At 48.0% G+C, this 20,216-nt stretch overlaps 1 protein-coding gene across 1 annotated transcript; it reads left to right on the plus strand.

Moving 5' to 3' along the window:
• Positions 1-8: 8 nt before the first annotated feature.
• On the plus strand, positions 9-18,903 carry STK11IP (serine/threonine kinase 11 interacting protein). Its single transcript, XM_019617138.1, is given in 26 exon segments — positions 9-139; positions 222-424; positions 1,798-1,872; positions 2,180-2,275; positions 3,181-3,288; positions 3,491-3,562; positions 4,424-4,553; positions 4,735-4,838; positions 5,479-5,568; positions 7,261-7,302; positions 7,793-7,960; positions 8,256-8,337; positions 8,447-8,664; positions 8,666-8,804; positions 8,964-9,154; positions 9,530-9,640; positions 10,441-10,636; positions 11,897-12,382; positions 13,853-13,968; positions 14,171-14,268; positions 14,460-14,638; positions 14,876-14,960; positions 15,214-15,296; positions 16,723-16,809; positions 16,812-16,948; positions 17,273-18,903. Coding segments are annotated over 26 exon segments (3,504 nt in total). The 5' UTR covers positions 9-72; the 3' UTR covers positions 17,414-18,903.
• The last annotated feature ends 1,313 nt before the right edge of the window (positions 18,904-20,216 follow it).

A 20,216-nucleotide genomic window follows, 5' to 3' on the forward strand; every position in this document is an offset into this window, starting at 1 on the left:
CTCGGGGCGAGCAGACACGAGCCGAGCAGGGCTCCGCTCCGCTCCGCGTCCCGCGTCGGCTCCCCCGTGCGGATGGCGGCGGCGGCGGCGGCGGCGGAGCCGCTGGTGAGCGGCCTAGCGCGGCTGCTGCAGGACACAGGTGAGCGGCGGCCGCTCGGAGGGTGGGAAGGCCCGGCCGGCGACGGCGCTCACGGGCCCGCCCTGCTCTCCGTTCCCCGTAGGAGACCTGGTCCTGGACGGCTCCAGCACGTTGACGCTGCTCACCCCCACGCTGCAGCACCTGACGCGGGTCTTCGAGCAGCACTTGGGCTCCCGCAACCAGCACCGCGGCTTCGTGGCACTGCCCTCCCACCCGGCCGAGACCGCCGCCATCCTCCAGGCGCAGTTCCTTTTCGACATGCTGCAGAAAACGCACTCCCTCAAGGTCCGTACTGCCCGGGCAGCAGGGGTGAAACGGGCTCGGAAGGAGAAGGGGATTGCGCGTATAGGCTGCTCCTGGGACCCACAGCTGTGCTAAGAGGTGTTGTGGCTGAGCCTGCGGGTCTGTGTGTTTCCCCGTGGGGGAGATGGGAGACAACGGTTTGAATGTTGCTGGGAGTTTTACAGCGACGTGCTGAGCTGGAGATCAGAGTGGGAGCCCAGAGGCAGTGCAGAAATACAGCTCCTCCGACAGGGTGAGGAAGGGAAAGATGCTCAGTCAGGAGTATGCTGTGGTCACTACTTGTATTAACCAAATAACAGGTCCCGGGCAGAGGGCAAGCTGCTTACTGTAGCGTCAGCTCGTTCAGCTTCCTAAGTCTGTGGAAAGACAGAGAAGGATATGGTTAAGTTCTCTGGACACAAAACAGAGATGGTAGCTGACGTGAACTTTGTTGAAATTGACCGTGGTTGCTTCCCAGAATGAGCGTCCCCTGCAAACGATCCTGCTCAGCATGCTTCATGAGTGCTGGCAGAAGCAGGCGGTGATTCATTGCTGCCGTGGCTGGAGCTGTGAAAGCCATAGTGCTGAGGAGGCCCTGAGAGTCTGTTCTTCTGCACCTGATGAGTCACTTCTGCGTGCATGTAGCTGGCAGAGATGGTCTCTCCATTTGTACCCTGGTGTCTGCAGTAGGAGCGTTAACTGCCTCACTGCTTCCTTTGTCTGAAAGACTGTGCTGTCCGCTGAAAGAAAAGGAAAGGAGCTGAGTCTAATAAGCTCCTTTGTAATATATGAACATGATCTTAGCTATTTTGTGGTGATAGAGCCTATGGCTGCACTACAGAATGCAAAGGAGATGTTTTCAACCACATCAGTCTGATGTTAACAGTGTTTTGGAGAACAACGTTATTTTTCACGTATCTGCTCATGATTTGCCTTAACTGGCCCATTCTTGTGAAATGTACTCGTACACCTCCCACCAGTACTCTAGTTCCACTCAGCTGATTGATAACCATAGCTCCAGCAGCTAGATTTGTTTTTATTCAGTTAATGCTGATTGATGAGGATCCCATCTGTCAGACCTTCCTGCACCTCTGAAAGTGGTGAAGCCGCGTGAGCAAGGGAGAAGAAACAGAGCTATATGGTCAGGCGGCCTTGTGCTGCCTGCATTTCTGTTGGGTCTTTACTGAACTGTGGGACCATGAGATAGAGTAGATGCCAGCATGGAGGGCACTAAATAATGCTAAATAACAGAGCATGTTATGTAACATCTGAGCTGGAGAACGCGCCCATTCATGGTACATCAACAGTATTGCTTCACAAGTATTGCTTAATAAACTGAGGTTTATATGAGGCTTCTTTCCTGATTTTTTTTCTAGCTCATTCATGTTCCAAACTGTGCTTTACAATCTACTGTGAAGATTTTCCCTTTCAAGTCCCTCCGGCACTTGGAAGTAAGTACAGGAGGCAGAACTGGCTTTCAGTCTTGCGGTGTGGCTGCTCTTTACTTAGTTTTGCGGTTGGAGAATGCCTCTACTCCTAAAAACTGGGTTGGCTTTTGTGGCCTGCCTACAGGGTTACATCTAAACTGCAACACTTGCTTAGGGTGCAGCTTGGGTGTGAACAATGGTTAGAGTACTGGGAAGGGAGGCTCCAGCAGGAAAATGGGAGACTCCTTGTGCAGATGGGCCTAGAATAGCAGCTGCTCTTGCACTGTATATTTTGATGTATGTTGTCCTTGCTTTCTCATCATTGCTGCAGTTGAGATCTGTCCCTCCACATTGCCTCCGGGGTCTGCGATTTGTCTATTCTCAGCTGGAATCTTTAACCTGCTCCAAATGTATCAGTACACTGGAGGTGAGTGTCTCTGTGCAGCTCATGGGAAGCTATGCAGGAGATCAAATAGGGAAGTATAGGGGCAATCTTAAGCACCATATCTATCCATCTCATATACAGCTTTTTCTCCTTTACCCCATTCTGGTGTCTTACCCCATGAATAATGATGAAGTGTTCCCTGGTTAATTACACCTGTGCTCTGCAGTCTCCTTTATAGCTGCTCGAGAATTTTTGGTTCTGGCCAATATTTGTACTGGATAAGTCTGTCTCTGCCCATTTCTCCATTCAGAGTTCTGTAGCTGGTCAGGGATTATTTGGTTGCACCTCAGCAATCTTAAGTTAGAGCTGATTGTCAGAAGGAAGTGCTGTGCCCTTATCTGCACTCTTGCACTGAAGGTTTCTGAGACATGAAAGCAAGCTCCAACCATGGAGAACTGAGTAGTGTGGGTCATATTAGCAGTGGGGCTGTGGGCTTCTGCGGGGCTTGGAAGCAGCTGCCTGCTGGGGAGCAGTGGTTGCTGACAGAGAGCACTTTGAGAGATTCTTTTGCCTGTCAGAGCATGAGTTGTTCAACGGGAGTATGTGTGTCTGATTGCTGGGTCTGTCCTTGATGGAGGTCTGAAAAAGTGTTTTTGTTAGAATGAGCCTGTGGTTAAGTTTTCAGAGTCTCTGAATTGTAACAGGTTAACTATTGCTACTTGTGTGTAAGAAGCAAAGGCATCTCCCCTTCCTTCTGAATATCTAACTATGTAATTACCACCAAATACTTGGCAATGACTTATAAGTCACTAATCCATTCTGGGCAAGGCACGATCTGTAAGGCACAATTTGTCACCGTTGTTCTAGACTTGGTGTTCTTGTATGTTCATCTGCTGTTACAGTAACAGCTAGTGCTAACCAAGGAATGGCTCCTCTCTTCCTCCTAGGAAATCATTTCAGCATGTGGTGGAGATCTGAGCTGTGCTCTCCCCTGGTTGGAATTGCAGATGGTCAACTTCAGCTATAACTCCATCACTGCCTTGGATGATTCACTGGTGAGTTGGGCATCTTTCCTGCATGTGTGAGTATAAGTGTGCAGATGATCATGGCCAGAAATTGACCACTCGTTGCTGGTGCTTTCTCTGGGTGAGAGGGATGAGTGGTGTTAATTTTGCTGGCCTCTCCCAGCAGGACAACCTTTTCATGCTGCACTAGAGACACTTATAAGAACTGATCTAGTATCTTTTCATCCTTCAGCAATTACTGAATGCACTTAGAGTCTTGGATTTGAGTCACAACAAGGTCCAAGATTGTGAGCAATATTTAACGGTGAGTATCTTGGGCTGAGCACCAGAGTTCCCTTGTATAAAGAGGACACTGCCGCTTGCTAAGTGAGGTGTAAGACAGGAGGTGGAGACATGGTCCAACAGGCGTGTGATGTAGAGGCAGTGCTTGCAGCCTTTAAATTGTTCCCCTGTGTGTACAGCCCATGCACCGCTGAGGCAAAGAAGGCAGCGTTCCTCATGTGCTCTGAAGCCTTTGCTGTATGCGTTGCCATGTTCATCACTTGGCCACAAGTCAGTGTGGCTGAAGCTTTGCTGTTATCTGTGCAGTGAGGTGTGGGGCTATTGAGATTTGCTGTTTGGTTTGTCCAGGCAGCCAAAAGCATTTCTTTCTTGCCGTACAAAATCTCTAGTCAGTTACTTTAGAAGGATGGAAGTTTGTCAAAGCAGCATGTGTGTCCCTGGGAAAAGGCATTAAAATCCAGGCTCTGCTGAGCTGGGTGTGCTGCTTTTCATAGAAGCTGTGAAGCATCTTTTCAGTGAGTTCCTAAGGCTCACAGTATGTCATTTACCACTGTCTTTCCAAAGGTGAGAAAGGGCTTCTTTTGGTAGCAAGTTCAGTCCTTTGGCTGGGGCAAGATGTCCAGATCTCCTTCCTGTGCTCCACTGAAGTTGGTGAATAAGAGGAAAAATCCTCCTAGTGAAGTTTGTAAACCAGTTAGATTGTGCTCAGCACCCCTAGACAGACTGCTCCAAATATGAACACTGAAGTCTTGCTGTAGTTTGAGAAGCTTGCTTTTTAAGTGGTTTTGGTGGGATGGAGAGAATGACAGGGACTAGTACCCTGTCTTGCATTCAGGACTGGACTTTGAGCTAAGATCTCAGTGCTGCTTTTCTCTCCTAACAGACCCTTTCAGAACTCGAGTACCTCAATCTGGCTTATAACTTCCTGTCCAAAGTGCCAAACCTTGGCATCTTCAGCCGATCCAAGCTGGTGACTCTGATCTTGCGCAACAATGAACTTGACAGCATTAATGGTGAGCCTGCAGCTGAGAGGAGTCTTTGGGTCTGAGCTTTTCTCTTTTTCTCAAGGAGGAGCAGAATTTCAAATCTTGGGCACAGCTATTATTACATGTGTTCAATTTTGGGGAAGGGGGCAGGGACAAGCTTTTAAAGTTGTATGTTCTAGTATGCCGATGGCTTCTCACTTTGTTGTAGGGGTTGAACAGCTGGTGAATCTTCAGCACCTGGATGTAGCCTATAACCTGCTGCTGGAACATGCCCAGTTGGCACCATTGTCCACTCTGCACTATTTAAAAAAAGTAAGTGTGAAGGCTGGTGGGTTGGTAGGTTGGAGATGTAGTGTTTGGGAGAGTGCAAGGTTAAAAAGAAAGTTGAGGAAAGTAAATTCAACTCCTGAGGATTTGAGGATTTGATTTTAATGAGGGAAGGTGATGAGGGAGTCTTAGAGAGACACCTGTGTTTGTTTGTTTTCTGTGACCCTGCTCAAGCTAGCCTTTTCCTGTATATTCATCCCCCATCTCTTTTTTTTTTTTTTTTTTCTTTCCAATTTTAACACCATCAAGTTCACTAGGAGTTCTCCTGTGGTGCTTTTGCAGATTTATAGTGTTTGAAGAAGTCTGAAGGTAGATAACTGCAGGCACTATAGCATCTGTGCAGGAAAATTTGCTTACAAAGGACTTCTCTCAGCATTTCTCAGAGTCAGTACTGAAAAGGCCCCTGATAATTTAGGGGCTCGATAGGAAATACTTGAATTTAATTTGCTATTTGCTGAACAGCTTTCAGGAAGCATTGTAAAAGCTTAGATGTCTCCTGAATTGATCCCCATTCCTCTGCAAAGATGCTTCCTGAGGCAGAAAGAAATCTTGGAGTCTCTAGGTAGATTAAATTGAGGCATAGAATGTGGTTTCTAGTAACTTTTTCTCTAATTCCTTCCCCTAGCTGCATCTAGAGGGAAACCCATTATGGTTCCATCAAAACCACCGATCTGCAACCCTGCTACATGTATCTCCCAGAGCGGCCTTCTCCAATGTGAGTATTGCTGTGGGCCTCCTGCCCTGGTGCTGAAGGTATCCTGGGTATTCTGGTGCTCAGGGGCAAATGAGGAGAAATAATCTTGTAAACCTGAAAATTGAATCCAGCACTTCTGGGGTGGGGAGGTTCAGGCAGAGTAACTTATCTTTAATTTTTTATGAAGTATGCTGGCTGATCTCAGGTTTGTAAGACCTCAGATCTTAACACTTCTTCCCCTTCTGCCTCTTCAGTTTTGAGACAAGTTGAGTGTGCTTGAGGGAATCTCCTCTTTTGTAACTTCCCTGTGTTCCGTTGTACCATATCACTAATTGAAGGGAGCCTAAAAAAAATCACGGAATCACAAAATTGTAGGGGCTGGAAGGGACCTCTAGAGGTCACTGAGTCCACACCCTGCAAAGCAGGCTCCCTGCAGCAGGCAAAAAAGAGATGTAGACCAACTTTTTACACAGTCTCAATAGTGATAGGACAAGGATAAATGGTTTTAAACTAAAGGAGGAGAAATTTAGGTTAGATGTTACTCAGAGGGTGGTAAGGCACTGAACAGGCTGCATAAGGAAGCAGTGGGTGCCCCATTTCTGGAGGTGCTCAAGGCCAGGTTGGATGGAGCCCTGGGCAGCCTGAGTTGGCGAGAGGCAGCCCTGCAGAGAGGTTGGAACTGGATGATCTTTAAGGTCCCTTTCAACCCAGTGTATCCTATCATATCACTCTATATAATATCACACTATAAATTCTGGAATTATTTTATCTGCTGTCTTCTAAAACTCCAGTCATTTGTTTGAGCCCTCTTCTCAAACTAGTGAGTAATAGCAAGCATTGATGATGCTCAGTGGCTTCTAGAACAACAAAAAAAATGATGCCCTAACTGAGAATCTCCCAGACGCAACTTGTTCACGTGAAACTCAGTTGTATAAACAGCCCTTCAATGTCAGTTTCTACCTCAGTGAAAATACTGCATTGCATTCGCATCAGTCTAATACATTTTCCAGTAACAGTGCAAACTGAAATCTTATCCTGCTGGATGTGCACTCAGCTCTTGGCTACTTCTGCAGAAAGTTGGGACTGAGGCTAAGGACTCAGTGTGCTGCCGCTCCTGGCAGGATCCTGCTTCACGCAGCCATGCTCCCTGCTGCCACATCAGAAAACCCGTGTGCTGCCTCTGTACTGATGTTCCTGTCCATCAGGGCAGTTTTCTTACTCTAATCCTTAATCTGAAGCATTGCCAGCCAATTAAGGGAAGGGGTTGTTCATCTCTACTCTGTGCTGGTGCAGCCTTGCTTCAATAGGTTTGGGCACCACAATGGTAAGAAAGACATAAAACTATCAGCATTCAGAGGAGGGTGGTGAAGGGTCTAGGGGGCAAGATGTATGAGGAGTGGTTGAGGTCATTTGGTTTGTTCAGTCCAGAGAAAATGAGACTGCTCTCTTGTGACAGCAACAGGACCCAAAGGAACAGCATGGAGCTGCGTCAGGGGAGGGTCAGGTCCCTTCTGGCCGTACATACTATTGAGTCAAGTAGCTGCAACTAAAGGCATTATGGATAGGCAGGAACAGGGCTGTTTCTGGTAGTCTTTGCAGTGTTGTGCCAAGGATCCCAACTCTGGATGGCCTGAAGGGAAATAGGAGTCAGTAAATGTTGTCCTGAGTATATACCAGCCAAGAACCTGACTGCACATGGGTCTCTAATTACAGTTCCTCTTGGATGGAGAGCCACTCTCTTCCTCGGACCTAATGGTAAGTACAATTGCTGTAAACTAATCTTGCTGGCTCTGGGAGTGGGAAGTGTGACGGGTTTCTGCATCCTCATGCATCCTGTAAAATTAACTATCTTGATTGTTTTAAGCACATTCATTTTGGCTCAGTCCATGATGATTTTAAGTAATTGTTGGGACTGGCCAGAATAACTTATTCTGTTCTATGTGCCCTTGCAGACCTTGGAGCCTTGCCTTTCCCTTTCAGGCACTGTCTGACACTTAACACTTGAATTGCATTTCAGCAAAACAAATGTTTCCCAGCATCTCATCTGCTGCTTTTAAGAGACACAGAGATTGAGTTAAATTGATAAACAGTCCTGTCAGTTGAGCAGGAGCTGTTGTCACCATTTCTACTGAGATGGTAGAGGTCCGGGGTGAGGAGCAGGGAAGTTGCTAACTTGAGTTGTGGCCTGGTTTTCTTGTCCCCCCCTTCACACTCAGCAGACAGCTTTCTCTTCTTCTGGATGCAGCACCTTCCAGAATTAGTGCCAAGTGTGTCACAGTCCATCCACACTTCTACCTCAGAGAAGACCATATTGGACCGCAATGCGTTGGACAGTTCCTGTGCTGCGGACTTCAGTGACAGCCAGTCCCCAGCTGAAAATGTGGCTGTCAGGCTTCCTCGAAAGAAAGGCAAGGTCTGGAACAGAGACAGCTTCTTAACCACATTGCTGGTGTGTTGGGTGAGGGGGCTGCTGCTCCATGAAAGCCTGATGCTGTGGAATGTGGTCTTGTACTGGCTGAGTGTGACTGAGCCTCTGCACTGCTCTACATTAGGAAGGAACTTGTCTTAAATTCAATCTTGATGTACTGTAACAAATGTTTCACAATGTGCCTCTGTGCTGTAACAGCAGTGAGCCTTTTGGCTTGGCAGAGCCTGTGATCAGACGCTGTTCTGGTGCCTCTCAACTATTCTTATCCTGTTTGTTCCAGGGAAAAGTCAAAGTGCGCAGAGCAAGCATTTCAGAGCCCAGTGACACAGAACATGAGTCCCAAGTTTTACCTTCCTCTGCTGGTGAGGCTTGTTCTTCCTCCTTAGTAATACAGCAGCTGAGCTGCCTGCAGTCAGATGAGCGCTTTGGCATGGTGACTACTGTTATACTTCCCAGGTTTTCTCTCTACAGGTCTGGTTCTGCAGCATCAGAAGGAGATGGAGCGCATGGACAGTTTCAGAGATCGCTTTGGTGTTGACTGGCTGCAGTACAAGAGACTGGAGGAGCATGACCAAGTACCTGTCATCTGCCGTAGCCGTTCTGCTGATGAGATCACAGGCAGGCCTGCAGCACTGGATTTGCAGAGTGAGAGCTTTGACCCAAAACAAGTAAAACCTCAAGTATCTCCAAAAAGAATCCTCTCCTGTTTTCCACAATGCTGGGGAAGAAGAACCTGAAGTACAGCCAAGTGAGCCTCTGGGAGGAGAACAGAGAGAAGAGGAGGCAGATGAGCTAATGATGGGAGAGGAAGAAGATGAGAAGCCAGAAGGTAAATGGTTTTTTTTTTTTTCACTGCTGTATTTGAGGGCTTGGATGATGGTAGAATAGTTGGATCAAATGTGATATTTGTAATCCTTCATCATACTACTCAACACTGTGGGACTTCTAGTGACTTTGCACTGACTTGTGCTGTTGTCTTATTTGGCAGTGGACCTTTGCCAGCCAGTGCTCGTGAGCCAAATAGAAGGTGAAGGGGACCCAGAGTCAGACTGGATCTTCTTGCGGGTCACAGCTAGGCATGTGATTGAGGTGGAACTGAAAGCTGCCAGAGTCCTCCATAAGCTGGAGCTGAAATGCCTGCAGAAGATAGAAACCTCTGAGATGACCTGGAAGAGGATGGTGAGCTTTTCCTCTTTCTGAGCCTTTAGCATCTTACTCCTTGTATGGGTCAGCACTCTGGATTTTGACTTCTGTCAGAGCGCCCTGCAAGTGTTTTCCTAATGCCTGTAAAGCCTGACTGAGAGTCTCTTCTACTCTATGCTTATGTATCTAACAGCATTGAAATTGCTTGAGTACCTGCGCTAAAGCAGCAGAAGCCAGCACCAGCTCTATTCCGATGCTGGAGTTGGTCCAGCTCCCAGATGCTATCAGGATCTTTCTGGGAGAATCAAGTCCGTGTATGGCATTGTTTGTGACATTTGTTACAAACAAATGTAGTCTGAATGCTGGATGCTGTGTCATTTTCCTGGAATTTGGGTTTTCTGTCTCCTGCAGGATCTGGAACGAGTTTTCCCTGTCCTTATATTGCACTTTACCTACATTCGCAAGGACCGGCAGAAGCGCAAATATGTGGTGCTGGATGACTGTCCGGAGCAGTGCCTGCAGGTAGGGGAAGTTGGGGGGAAGAATGGGGAAGTGGGCAGTTTTTTCTGGAAGATGCTGGATTCTTCAAGTACAGAGCCTGTGTTCTCTGAGCACACACACATCTGCAGTCCTGTGACAATCCAGGTCGACAATGTCTCATTTGTAAGCTCAGGATTGATGCTGTTGCACAGATGACCTGTGGAGGGCCCTTTAAGCATGGCCATGAACAGCAGAGCTTCAGGAGCATAAATCTGCTCTCAAGGAAAAAGCCTTGTAGTTTTTTCACATTGGGAATAGGTGTGCTGGTTTCTAGTAGTCAAGTTAGTGATCCCTACTTGTTGTGAACATGCAGCATAATTTTTTCTGGATGCTGCATGATGGGCTAGCTTGTGCTCAGCTCTCTGTATGGTGAGAGTATCGGTGTTACAGCAACTCTGGTCTGTACCATAGCTGTAGTGACCCTGAACTCAAATCCAACTATTTTTCTCCAAGTACTGTTGTTTAAGTACAGTTATGCAAGCTGCCACAGAGAAGATGCAAATAGGTAGGACATTTGAGACTAGAGTTCCAAGAGGAGCCTCTAAATACGTAGATATGAGGCAAAGACCTGCAAACAGGTTCTCTTGGTATTCAGCAGTGGAGCTCCATGCCCATAGCAAAGCTTACACAGACTGGCTGTTGGGTCTTATGTAGCTGGGATGTGGTCCTGCTCCCCTTGCAGTGATGTGATGCTCCCTCCTGAAGTGATGTGATGAGGCCTGCTTTTATTAGGTCAGTTATAGCTGCCTGCTGACACTTTCTTTGCCTTTGCTGCTGTGTAGTATGTGCTTGAAGTGTTGTCCCCAGCTGTGGAAGAGAATCGGCGAAATCAGGACCAGGAGAAGGAATCCCTGAGGCTCCAGTGTCTGAAGTGCAAACATGAGTTTTTGCAGTCCCTGGCTTCCGGGCAGCAAAGTTCTTATCCTGCAGAGAATGGAGACACCAAAAATTTGGAAACACTAGTTGCCTTAAATCAAGGTAGGGTGTAATCTACCGAAAGGGGGGGGAAAAAAAAAAAGGATGCTTTCTAGTACATAGGCAGACTACCAAAATGGCCATGGTGCAGAGCATAGAATGTGTAGGAGGGGGTGATGCCTTGGCTGTTCTAAAAGGCCTTTGATAATAGAGGCTTTTACAGAGTCTGCTTCAGTATTTTTGATAAAGCTTTGGCTGTTGAACATCAAAAAACAACTACAACCCTAACCTAAGTCTTTCCAGGCTGTGATCTTAAGTCCACTCTTGCTTCCTCTATGGAGAGTGATTTATTTCTTTCTTTGTGCTGGAGAGCTGTTACCCCCCTAGACAGCTAGTCCTGTCTTCTGTCCACTAGACTAAATAAGCTCAAATCCCTAGATAATTTACTTGTCAGTCATATCTTGTACAATCCAGTTATTCTTGCTGATCTCCTCTGTGCTCTTCTTGACTTGTCCACATTTTTCTCTGAGTGTCTGAAGCTAGATGTGGTATTTTAGCTGAGGCATTACTAGTACTGAATAAGCGTCTTCTAATTGCTGAGTTTTCAAAGCTCAGCTTGTACTTGAAATGTCAGATTTGTGTCTAGCCTTAGCTCATAAGATGCTGCTGGTATGAGGAAGTATTCTGGGATCAGAGAACTCTGCACTGGGGGCAAAAGTACCATCATGGCTGCAGTGCTTTCTTCCATTCTAGGAAACTTTCCTCTTCACCCTAGGCTAGTCTTTCCCCATAAGGAGTTCCAGGATATAGCTGGGGGTGTGGTGTGGGTGAAGGTTAGCATCAGGAAGTAAGGTCAGAAGGGATGACAGCTGGAGAATGGACACAGCAGGCTTGTAGGTTGGCTGGCTGAAGATAAGGAGGTGACTAAAGAAAGTTGGATTGACTGATGGTAAGCTTGGGCTTCAGAGGCACTGTAAGCACTTGTGGATGTTAAGTGGAGGAAAGGCAAAATCGGCCAAAATCCTGATATGGTTTCAGTTGCAGCTACAGGTTACGCTGGTCACTCTGGTTCTGAGCATGGCTATTTCAGGTGGCAGTTGGCAATCATCTGGAATTTCTCATTGATTTGCAGTGGGGAGTTGTGTAGGATATGATTCAGAGCAGAATTGCTCAACAAACTGCTCAAGTCAGAGTTTATCTATTGTCTGCTTTGAAAGGGATGGTTTGAGGTTTGCAGAGGGAGGGGAGAAAAAGTAAAGCCTTGTAGCAGAGCTGTTCCTTCTTTTTCTTTTTTTCCTTTATCCCTAATTAAATCTTCCATAGATGCTTCAGCAGCTGGTGAACTCATAGCCTGTCCCAGTTGTTCCAGTGACCATGTGGTAATCCTGCCTTCAGAAGTAAGCTCCAGCACGCCTGTGCCACCCAGCCATGATGGCACAAGTGAGGACCTGTCAGACTCTGTCCTGGAGGGAGGCAGCCAGCAGGAGGATGTGCCTGCTCTGGCCAGGGAGAGTGGGAAGTTCTACATCGGTGGGGAGGACAGCTCAGAGATGGATACCAGTAACAGCACCAGGACCCCAGAGCTGAGTGGTGAGCATGACAGCACTATCCATTCCAGCTCTCGCAGTACAGATGGAGGCTATGGGAAGAAGGAGCTGGGCATGAAGAGCCAGTACTTGTCCCTCAGCCACACAGACATCAATGCGGGCAGCATGATGGGGAGTTACCGTTACAGTGCTTCTCGTGGACCCACTTCTTCACATCTCTCTATGAACTTTGACTCAGAGGAAACATGGAACCTCAGTCCTTGTGAGTATGTCAGAGTTGCACAGGGTTTAGAGGTGTTGTGAACTGTTTCTAGTACTTGCAGGCTGTGTTGCTTCCAGTTTAATGTGGAAAGAGATTATCAACCACAAGGTTCAGTGACTGGTTCTTGTGGGCAGAGTGCTTCACATCCCGCTCTGTTCAATCCTCATGCCTGAAGGAAGGGAAAACTGAGTCAGCACCTAATTGGTCCCTAATATTGCTCAGACTTTGACTAATGGGATCTTTTTCTGGGAGCTGCACTGCTCAGTTACCAATACACAGGGTTCTTGTAGTACTAGTGAGCTGCCAGCTGGAAAGTTGTTTTTGGAGAAGCATACACACAAAATTCCTCTGCTTCTAGTTTGTGGCCTAAGCATAGAGTAAGGCTAGTGTGTTTACAGGAGGCTCTGTTTAGAGGTTTTACAGCCACTTGTGTTTTCCTCAGTGGTTTTGGTAAGCTCAGATGACAAAGCCCATAACCAAAAAAAAAAAAAAAAAAAGACTGTGTGAGGGATATCATACAAAGCAGCAGCTACTAGGATGTCCACATGTGCTTTATTTGAAAGGCCTAGGATTTCTGTTGTGACAGAGACTGTTTTTGCTTGGGCATCAGTATGTAGCTTACAGAATGACTGAAGTTGGAGAGGACCAGTCAACTGGTCCATTCCACCAAGTGACTCTATTGAAAGTGCACTCTAGTCAAGACCTAAAACCCATCAGCTTCTCCATCTAGAGATCTTTACTGGCTTTTCAAGTCTGCTCTGCTTCTGAAGAGGACTTGGTATAGAACTAGTCTTAAGGACCACTATGTTCAGTCTTGTGCACTCAAAATAAGCATGAGAGGTAAAGCAGTCTCATTTTAGGTCAAATCACAAGATTCTAATACAAAACTGGGGCCATGAAAACATATATTCTGAAAAGTTGATTAGTGTAGTATTTCTGGTGGAGAACAGGCCCTAGTGGGATGTTTGTTCTCTTGGACAGTATCATGGCTATTGTATATAGGACTTGGTCATACAATTGCATGGCAGACCCAAGTTAAATTTTTGAGTAACTTTCTTCATGTCTTCTGCAGTCCCTTTCAGCCTTATTGTAGTCTGAGTCAGAATTAAAGAAGCTGATCATCTGAAATGAGAAATGTCTTTTTGGCTTTGTGGGCAAGCTGTGGAATTGCTCTCCTGCCAAATCTGTCAGCAAAGCAGTGTTCCCCTCTGATTAAACAATTGAGTGTAGGTTGAAGATGAATTAGACCAAAGAACGTCTCAAGGGGTGAGTGTCAGAGTGATGGAATCCCCTCATATTTGATGTTCCAGGCCACAGCCCAGAAAGCCTTAGCTCTGTCCTTGTTTTGAGAAGAGATTACTTGAGGGAATATATTGAGAGGATAATGCTGCTCTGCTAGTGCCAGGTCTGCATGCTTTTCAGCTTCTGGTCAGTGGGAAGAGTTTTGATCTCACCCTTTGCTCTCCTCAGCTGCAAACAGCGTGCTGAACACAAGGGACTTCCGTTCTGTGGATCATCGCCTGAAGCTGTATCTGGATATGGAGGTTTTTGAGGAGAACGATGAGGAGTTCCAGTGCTTCCTCAAGGTGAGCTCTGGTAGCTCCTCTCCTACAACCTGTGGGCAGCCCTGCTCCTAGGCTATCCTAGGTGCGCTACAAGTTCTCCAGACTACCTCAGGGCAGACTGAGAGGTGCAAAGGAAGCTGAAGCATGTCTGGGTCAGCTCTTTCCATGGGTGGACTGGCAAAGAGGCAGGCCAGTACTATTACTTGTTCTCTCTGTGCTCTAGGTGACCATCGTGAAGTTTGGTCGGCAAGGAGAGTTCCTCTCAATTCTGGTTGCCTCTAACCTCAGGATCTATGTGCTGGAAGTTACTGGGGTTATCAGGTGAGGAGAATGGTGGCGAGTGAGACCTTGCAGCAAAGCTGTGAGTGTTGGGTAGTACCCGCCTCTGTCAGCCTTACCTGAGAGGTGTGGTGACATGCAGAGGCTCTTCTGGTAAAGCCCCCTGCTGCAATCTGTTGTGGGAAAGGAGATGGGGCAGCCTGCTGCTGCTGAGGGCTGTGCTCTGTGATTAGGGGACAACCTGCAGACTGGCTGAAGAAGGATGACTCTCACTACCTGTCTGATATTTCCCATCTGGAAGTGGGACTTTGCCACCAGAGCTTGCGAATGGAGTTTGAGAACCCAAAAGCCTCCTACAATCTGCTGATCCGGAGCCAAAGTTGCTGTGACCAGTTCCTTCAGACCCTGACATGTAAGAGTGAATTTGTAGCAGGGGGGTGGGAGAGGATTTTCCCCAGGAAAGCTAAAAGGAGATTGGAAGTTGGATGTATGTTGGAAATTCACATCTTGGCAGCTCAGAAAAAAGTCTGGGGGAGAACCCACTAGTATCATGAATTCCAGTGTCTCTCTACAGACTAGAGAACTCTCCTGAGTTGTTACATACTGCCCCTGGGCTTGCAATAAGACATCTACCTTCTACCCTCTTTAGATCTTATGCAAGAGCTGCCTGCAAAGAACAGGAGTAAGGTGAAGGAAATCCCCACTGTGGAAATGAATCCTCAACATTGGCTCTGGTAAGAGCAGTCTCTGAGAGGTTGGGGGTTTGGGTAGAAAAGGACATCTGCTTGTCCAGCAGTGCCTGGGAAGCAGAGCACTCAAGACAGGGCAGCAGAGGCACAGCAGGAGTGGCTGCCAGATATGCGCGATAGGCTTATGGCAACTGGCTCAGGTCTCTGCTGCACAGGGGTGAGCAGGCAAAGGGGTTTCACTGGAGTTGCTAAGCAAGGCAGTGCCTCTTTGAGAGTTCTACTGTTCTATCTCCTCCAGGCCTCTGCTGGACTCCAGGGACACAGGTTCTGCAGCTGCAGGTGGCATATGTTTCTTCTACCTGCTGGCCTACCTCATTCAAGGTACAGGAGATTTCAATGGCTAGATCTACCACACCTTGTGTTTTCTTCTTAGGTGCTTGTCTTTTTGATATTCAGCATGTGGGAATGCGGTTGGGGCATGGCTTTACTAGCAAGATGTGGCAGGGGCATGGCTGAAAGACTTTTAGTGCTGAGATATAGGACAGTAGTATGCTTCTTCCGATATATCCACTGAATCTCCTAGCACTTTTCTACACAGAAGTCCAGACTCTAGGGAGCATTTTGTCCTGCACACCAGATTTGGTGAAAACTTAGAATGGCTTCTTAGAAGCTGGCGGTGACCCAAGGGTTGTATTACTGCCATGAGCTCAGGGGTCACACACAGCTGGTAAGGTGTCAGGAGCTGAAAGGCTCTTCAGTTTGTGAGGAAAAAGCAGATGTCTAATCTCTTTCACAACGGAATAAGAGGAGTCTGCTGAGTCCAACAGTTCTATGCCAGATCTTGCTGATGTCCACATGAGTTATACTTGACATTTGAGTATTCCTTGAACAATTCCGGTGTCCTCTTATCTTAGGACCCTGTTTTTGTCACTGCTCTTGCAGCCTCTTTTGCCGTTGGCCACCAGAAAGGTATAAGAGAGAATTAGGAGGATTCAGTGGGAAGTATGCTTCTTAGTCTCAATCTAAGCTGAATAGATAGCCTGTGGAAAGAAGAATTTAAAACTATGCTTTTGTTACTCAGCAGGTTTTTTTTTTTCCTTTTTTAGAATACAGTGCCCCAAACTGGACACAGTTCAAGCTGAGGCCTTGTGCCAAGTAGACAGGACTAATTGAACATCCCATCTCTGATATTCCTATTTATTCCCAAGAGTGAAATGTGACAAGAAAAGCAACATGTTGCTATAGCAGTTTGTGATTCCCTGTTGCCTCAGCCAGTTCTGTGCATCTGACTTACTCCCAAATTCTAGTGATTTTCATTTGCATCCAGTGGAAGCAAATGGGTGATACTTATACTCCCTCCAAAACTATCCTGCTTTCTGCTGTATTTATGACATGTCCCATCTTAGTATTTAATTTTATTTACCCTGTGTTCCATCCATCACATCTACTGGCAGGCAAATTCAGTCCAAAAAAGGTGGCCTTTTAGCTAGAGCTGCTGACTTTTAAATAAGGAATAGCAGGTTGTTGAAGCGGTCAAAGTACTGAAGTTCCTTTTCCTGCCTCACATGAAGATATTGGCTGGACAAGGCTAGCTGGGTGGCAGTCTTTTGTGTGCATGCTCTAGCAATGAGCTTGGTCGAGCCCAGGTACATTTATATACCCTTCTTTAGTCTGGAAGCTGGATACTGCTGTTCACCCAGTTACTGTTGCTGGAAAGGATTTCCCTATGGAAGGAGTGGAAAGCAAAGCTGGTTCTGTGGTGACTCAGGCTCTGAGCAAAGCCTCTCATTCCCTCATATCCTTTTAGGGGCATCTGCTTCCCCTGTGACCCTGCTGAGCACACGAAGCATGCTGTTTCTGCTGGAAGAAAATCACCAGTGGCAGGTGCAGCCCCCTTGGATGCAGATCATGAGGCAGAAATGCCTTCTAGGAGCAACATCCAGTTGAAGGAGAAGCAGCCGATCAGCAGTATTAGCAATGTCATAACCTATCGCCTCTGTCCTTGTGACATCAAGCTGATGCTTTATGATGAGGTAACCAAGGGGAGGTCATGGGGCACACGAGATGCTAGGGGCTGGATTGTGCTCAAATCCTGTTACTGCCAAGAGCATTTTGGGGCTGTCATCTCCCATCCTAACCCAGGGCCCTGCACCACAGAGGAGAGGGGGTGCAGCAATATGCTGCTATACAAAAGTCATGCAGGGACACTTTCATGGCTGGTAGCAGAGCAGGAGAAAGGATATCACTTAGAAACTGGGAGGAGCTGGCAGCTGTGCTGCAGAGTAGCAGCTCAGGGCTGATAAATGCCTTTGAGGTGGGGCCCTGCTCATCCACCTCTTCTCTTTCCTCCCTTACAGGTGCTGAAGGTGGAGAGCACTTGGCACATCCGCACAGAGTGCCCTGAGCTCCTGGTAGAGCTGGTGGAGTGGATCCGCAGGCCCTGGGAAGAGATGTTCTCTATTGAGCTACGGAGAGCTGTGTACGAGGGACTGGAGTGAGCTTGCCAGCTGTAGGCAGGCAAAACCTGGAGTCGTGAGTGCTGCTGTGCTGGCAGCAGTGCACAAATGTGTCCCCTCCCATCTGATCTTGCTGTCCCATGGCCTTTGCTTTCTACTCTAGTCTTGCCCCTGACCCTTTCTGGTGAGGAGGAGGGGAGCACACAATGGTCCAGACTTTGCACAGTCACTCACCTGCACGGGGCTGACCATGGAAGGAGGTGGTTGGAGATGTCCCTTGTAATACTGTGTAAGCTACAGAGTTTTGACTTGGTGGTATTTGCTAGTCTCCTTCAGGATAGTACGAAGTATTATTGAAGAGGAAAGCTGAGCCAGAGAGTGTTCAACGGGCTGTGGTGTGACTCAGGCAAATCAGCAGACCAGAGGCAGTTAGATGCTGTGTTCTTTCTAGCAGATGTATTTGCTGCCTTCCTAGCTGTCTCAGAATAGCTGCCAGTGTCTGCTGATTATTCTTTTATTTTTCTTTCTCCCTCTTCTTTTATCCACAGCTTCCCAAAAGCTCCTGCTTCAAACAGGAGCCTGACTGCACAAAGGGATAAGGCATATGTTGTACTTTTAACCCCACAGAGAGCCCTTACCTGTCTGCCTGGCAGGGCATGGCTCAGTCTGCTGCTGTAGTCCTTCACTGTCACTAGGGAGGGAGGGGAGCTGAGAGGCTCTGACCACGGAAGTGTGTTGCTCATTGCTTGGGGGGGGGTCAGGACCCGCATGGACACTGGCAGGTAGAAGTGAGGCTTAGGCTTTCTGAGCAGTCCAAAAGCAAGAGTCTATTTTAACATGAGTTTTACTATTTTCTATTGTAATAAAAAGCTTATATTTATTGAATTGCCATATTTTCCTCGCCTCATCCTCTTGCATTGCTTTGATGTCCTACTAAGGTCTTGCATACTAGCTTCATCGGTTTCCAGGAGCCAGTTCTGGGGCTGGCAAGGGAACAAGGCCACAACCAACCCAGCTATACCATCCTCAGAGCCTTAGGAGAGTAGGAAGTTCAACTTCGTAGTAGTAGTGTAAAGGCCACCCCACAGCACGCCGCTGGGTGCTTTCTTGGAATCTGTTTATTTTTAGAATTTCTCTTGTCACTTTGAGAAGCAATTTCAGTTGCTGAAGGCCCACGGTGGCCAATATTTTTATCTAGCCTTCTATAGACCGGATTGACAAGATCTATAGTGTCTTGAGGCAGATGTCACAATGCATTCCACTTTGTCCCCTCTTCCTAAATGGGCATATGGCTGCTGCTCTCCGTTCCTTTGCAGTGATCTCAGACTGCGAATGGCAATGAGCTCAGTGGAAGCACTGCCAGCACACAGCACTTTGTCTGGGGGAAGGAGTCTCAGAAAGCAGCACCAAGTAATCAACAGTAAGGTTTTTCTGTCTTCGTCTTGCCATTTAAGGTGCCTGTGTTAAGTATTATCTTCCCTTTCCTTAACTGTGTTTTACATAAAGTACAAGAGTCAAAACTAGAGTTACCAGACCAGTCTTTGTCTCCTCTGTGCACACCGATCCCTGACACAGCTCCATCCCAGCTGGTGTTTTCCACCCTAATCAAGCTGCATCCCTGCTCTGCTACACCTGGGTATGTGTTGAGGTACCTGACAAAGCCTGGATTGCCAGAACTAAAAGTTTTAGCTGTTTGCCTGCCCATGCCTGTTCTCAGGCTATTTTACTTACTTTTTACCACTCACCCTTGCTCCTGCTCCTAGCCCTTTCTCTCTACAGGTGCATCTCCTTGGCTCAGCACCAGCATGTTGGTTCTCACCCGCTCCCTGGCTACTGCCAGAGAAAGCTCACAGGTGCTGCTGTAACCCCTCTGCTGCCTCTTCATCAAGCACTCACTTTGTTTTCCCTTAATCTGATAGCAACCAGAGCATACCCCCACTCCCTCTGTAGTTGCTCTCTGACCTTGAATGCTCCTGTGGAGCTGCTCATGCTGGAACTAGTGATGGGGTAACCGGTCTCATTGTGCCAGTGCAGTGTGTACAGAAGCACACCTCAGTCATCAGTCTGACTCTTTCACCACTTTCCTCTGTCTCTCCTGTCCAGCAGCTGGGCTGTGAGCAGACAGAGCCTGGGGCCTGGTTTTCAGCTCTCTAACTGGGAGAGCCCTATTTCTAATGGGTGTTTACTTCCAGCAGAACCTTGCTGCCCTTTGCACTCCTCTGCTGGAGCGTGCCTCTGGCTGTTATCGGGTCATTGAAGTGGCTGTGGAGCTGTCCTGTATCAGGACAAACAGTCCCTAATGGAGCCGTCTGCTCCCTGTCCCAGTGCCAGAAACGCTGATTAGTAGGGGAAGAGTGGGGACAGGCTGTGTGCGGCACAGCCCTGGGCCAGGTGAGGCGATGGCTCAAGCTGTGCCCAGGGCAGGCAGTCAGGCTCCTCTCCCAGCTGAGCAAACACAGCTCGGTGGCTGCCCTGGGAGCAGCGGTTGTTCCAGCATAGCCCACCCAGGTCAGGAAGGACCCCGCTGCTGGCACTGCATACCCTGAGGCCTGCTGGGGGCAGAAGGTGGGCTTCCCCCAGGCCTGGCAGCTCTGCTTATCCGCACTCTCGCCACATTCTCCCACTCTCCGCTGTCTTCCCCCCTGACTGCGTGCCGTGCGCCTGTTCCAGCGCCAGGCTTCGCCCCACGGCCTGGTCCCGGTCCTGCGGTCGGTGACGGCGCTCCCGCTTCCCCTCGGCCGGTCCTTACGCAGCAGCAGCTTCCCCGGGTTGCACAAGGCGGCTCTCCCTCGGTGCCGGGGGCGGCAGGACGCGGTGCTTTGCACGGGCTGCCACGGGGATCCCC

This window comes from Meleagris gallopavo, chromosome 7 (assembly GCF_000146605.3).
Source record: "Meleagris gallopavo isolate NT-WF06-2002-E0010 breed Aviagen turkey brand Nicholas breeding stock chromosome 7, Turkey_5.1, whole genome shotgun sequence".
Lineage (NCBI taxonomy): Eukaryota > Metazoa > Chordata > Aves > Galliformes > Phasianidae > Meleagris > Meleagris gallopavo.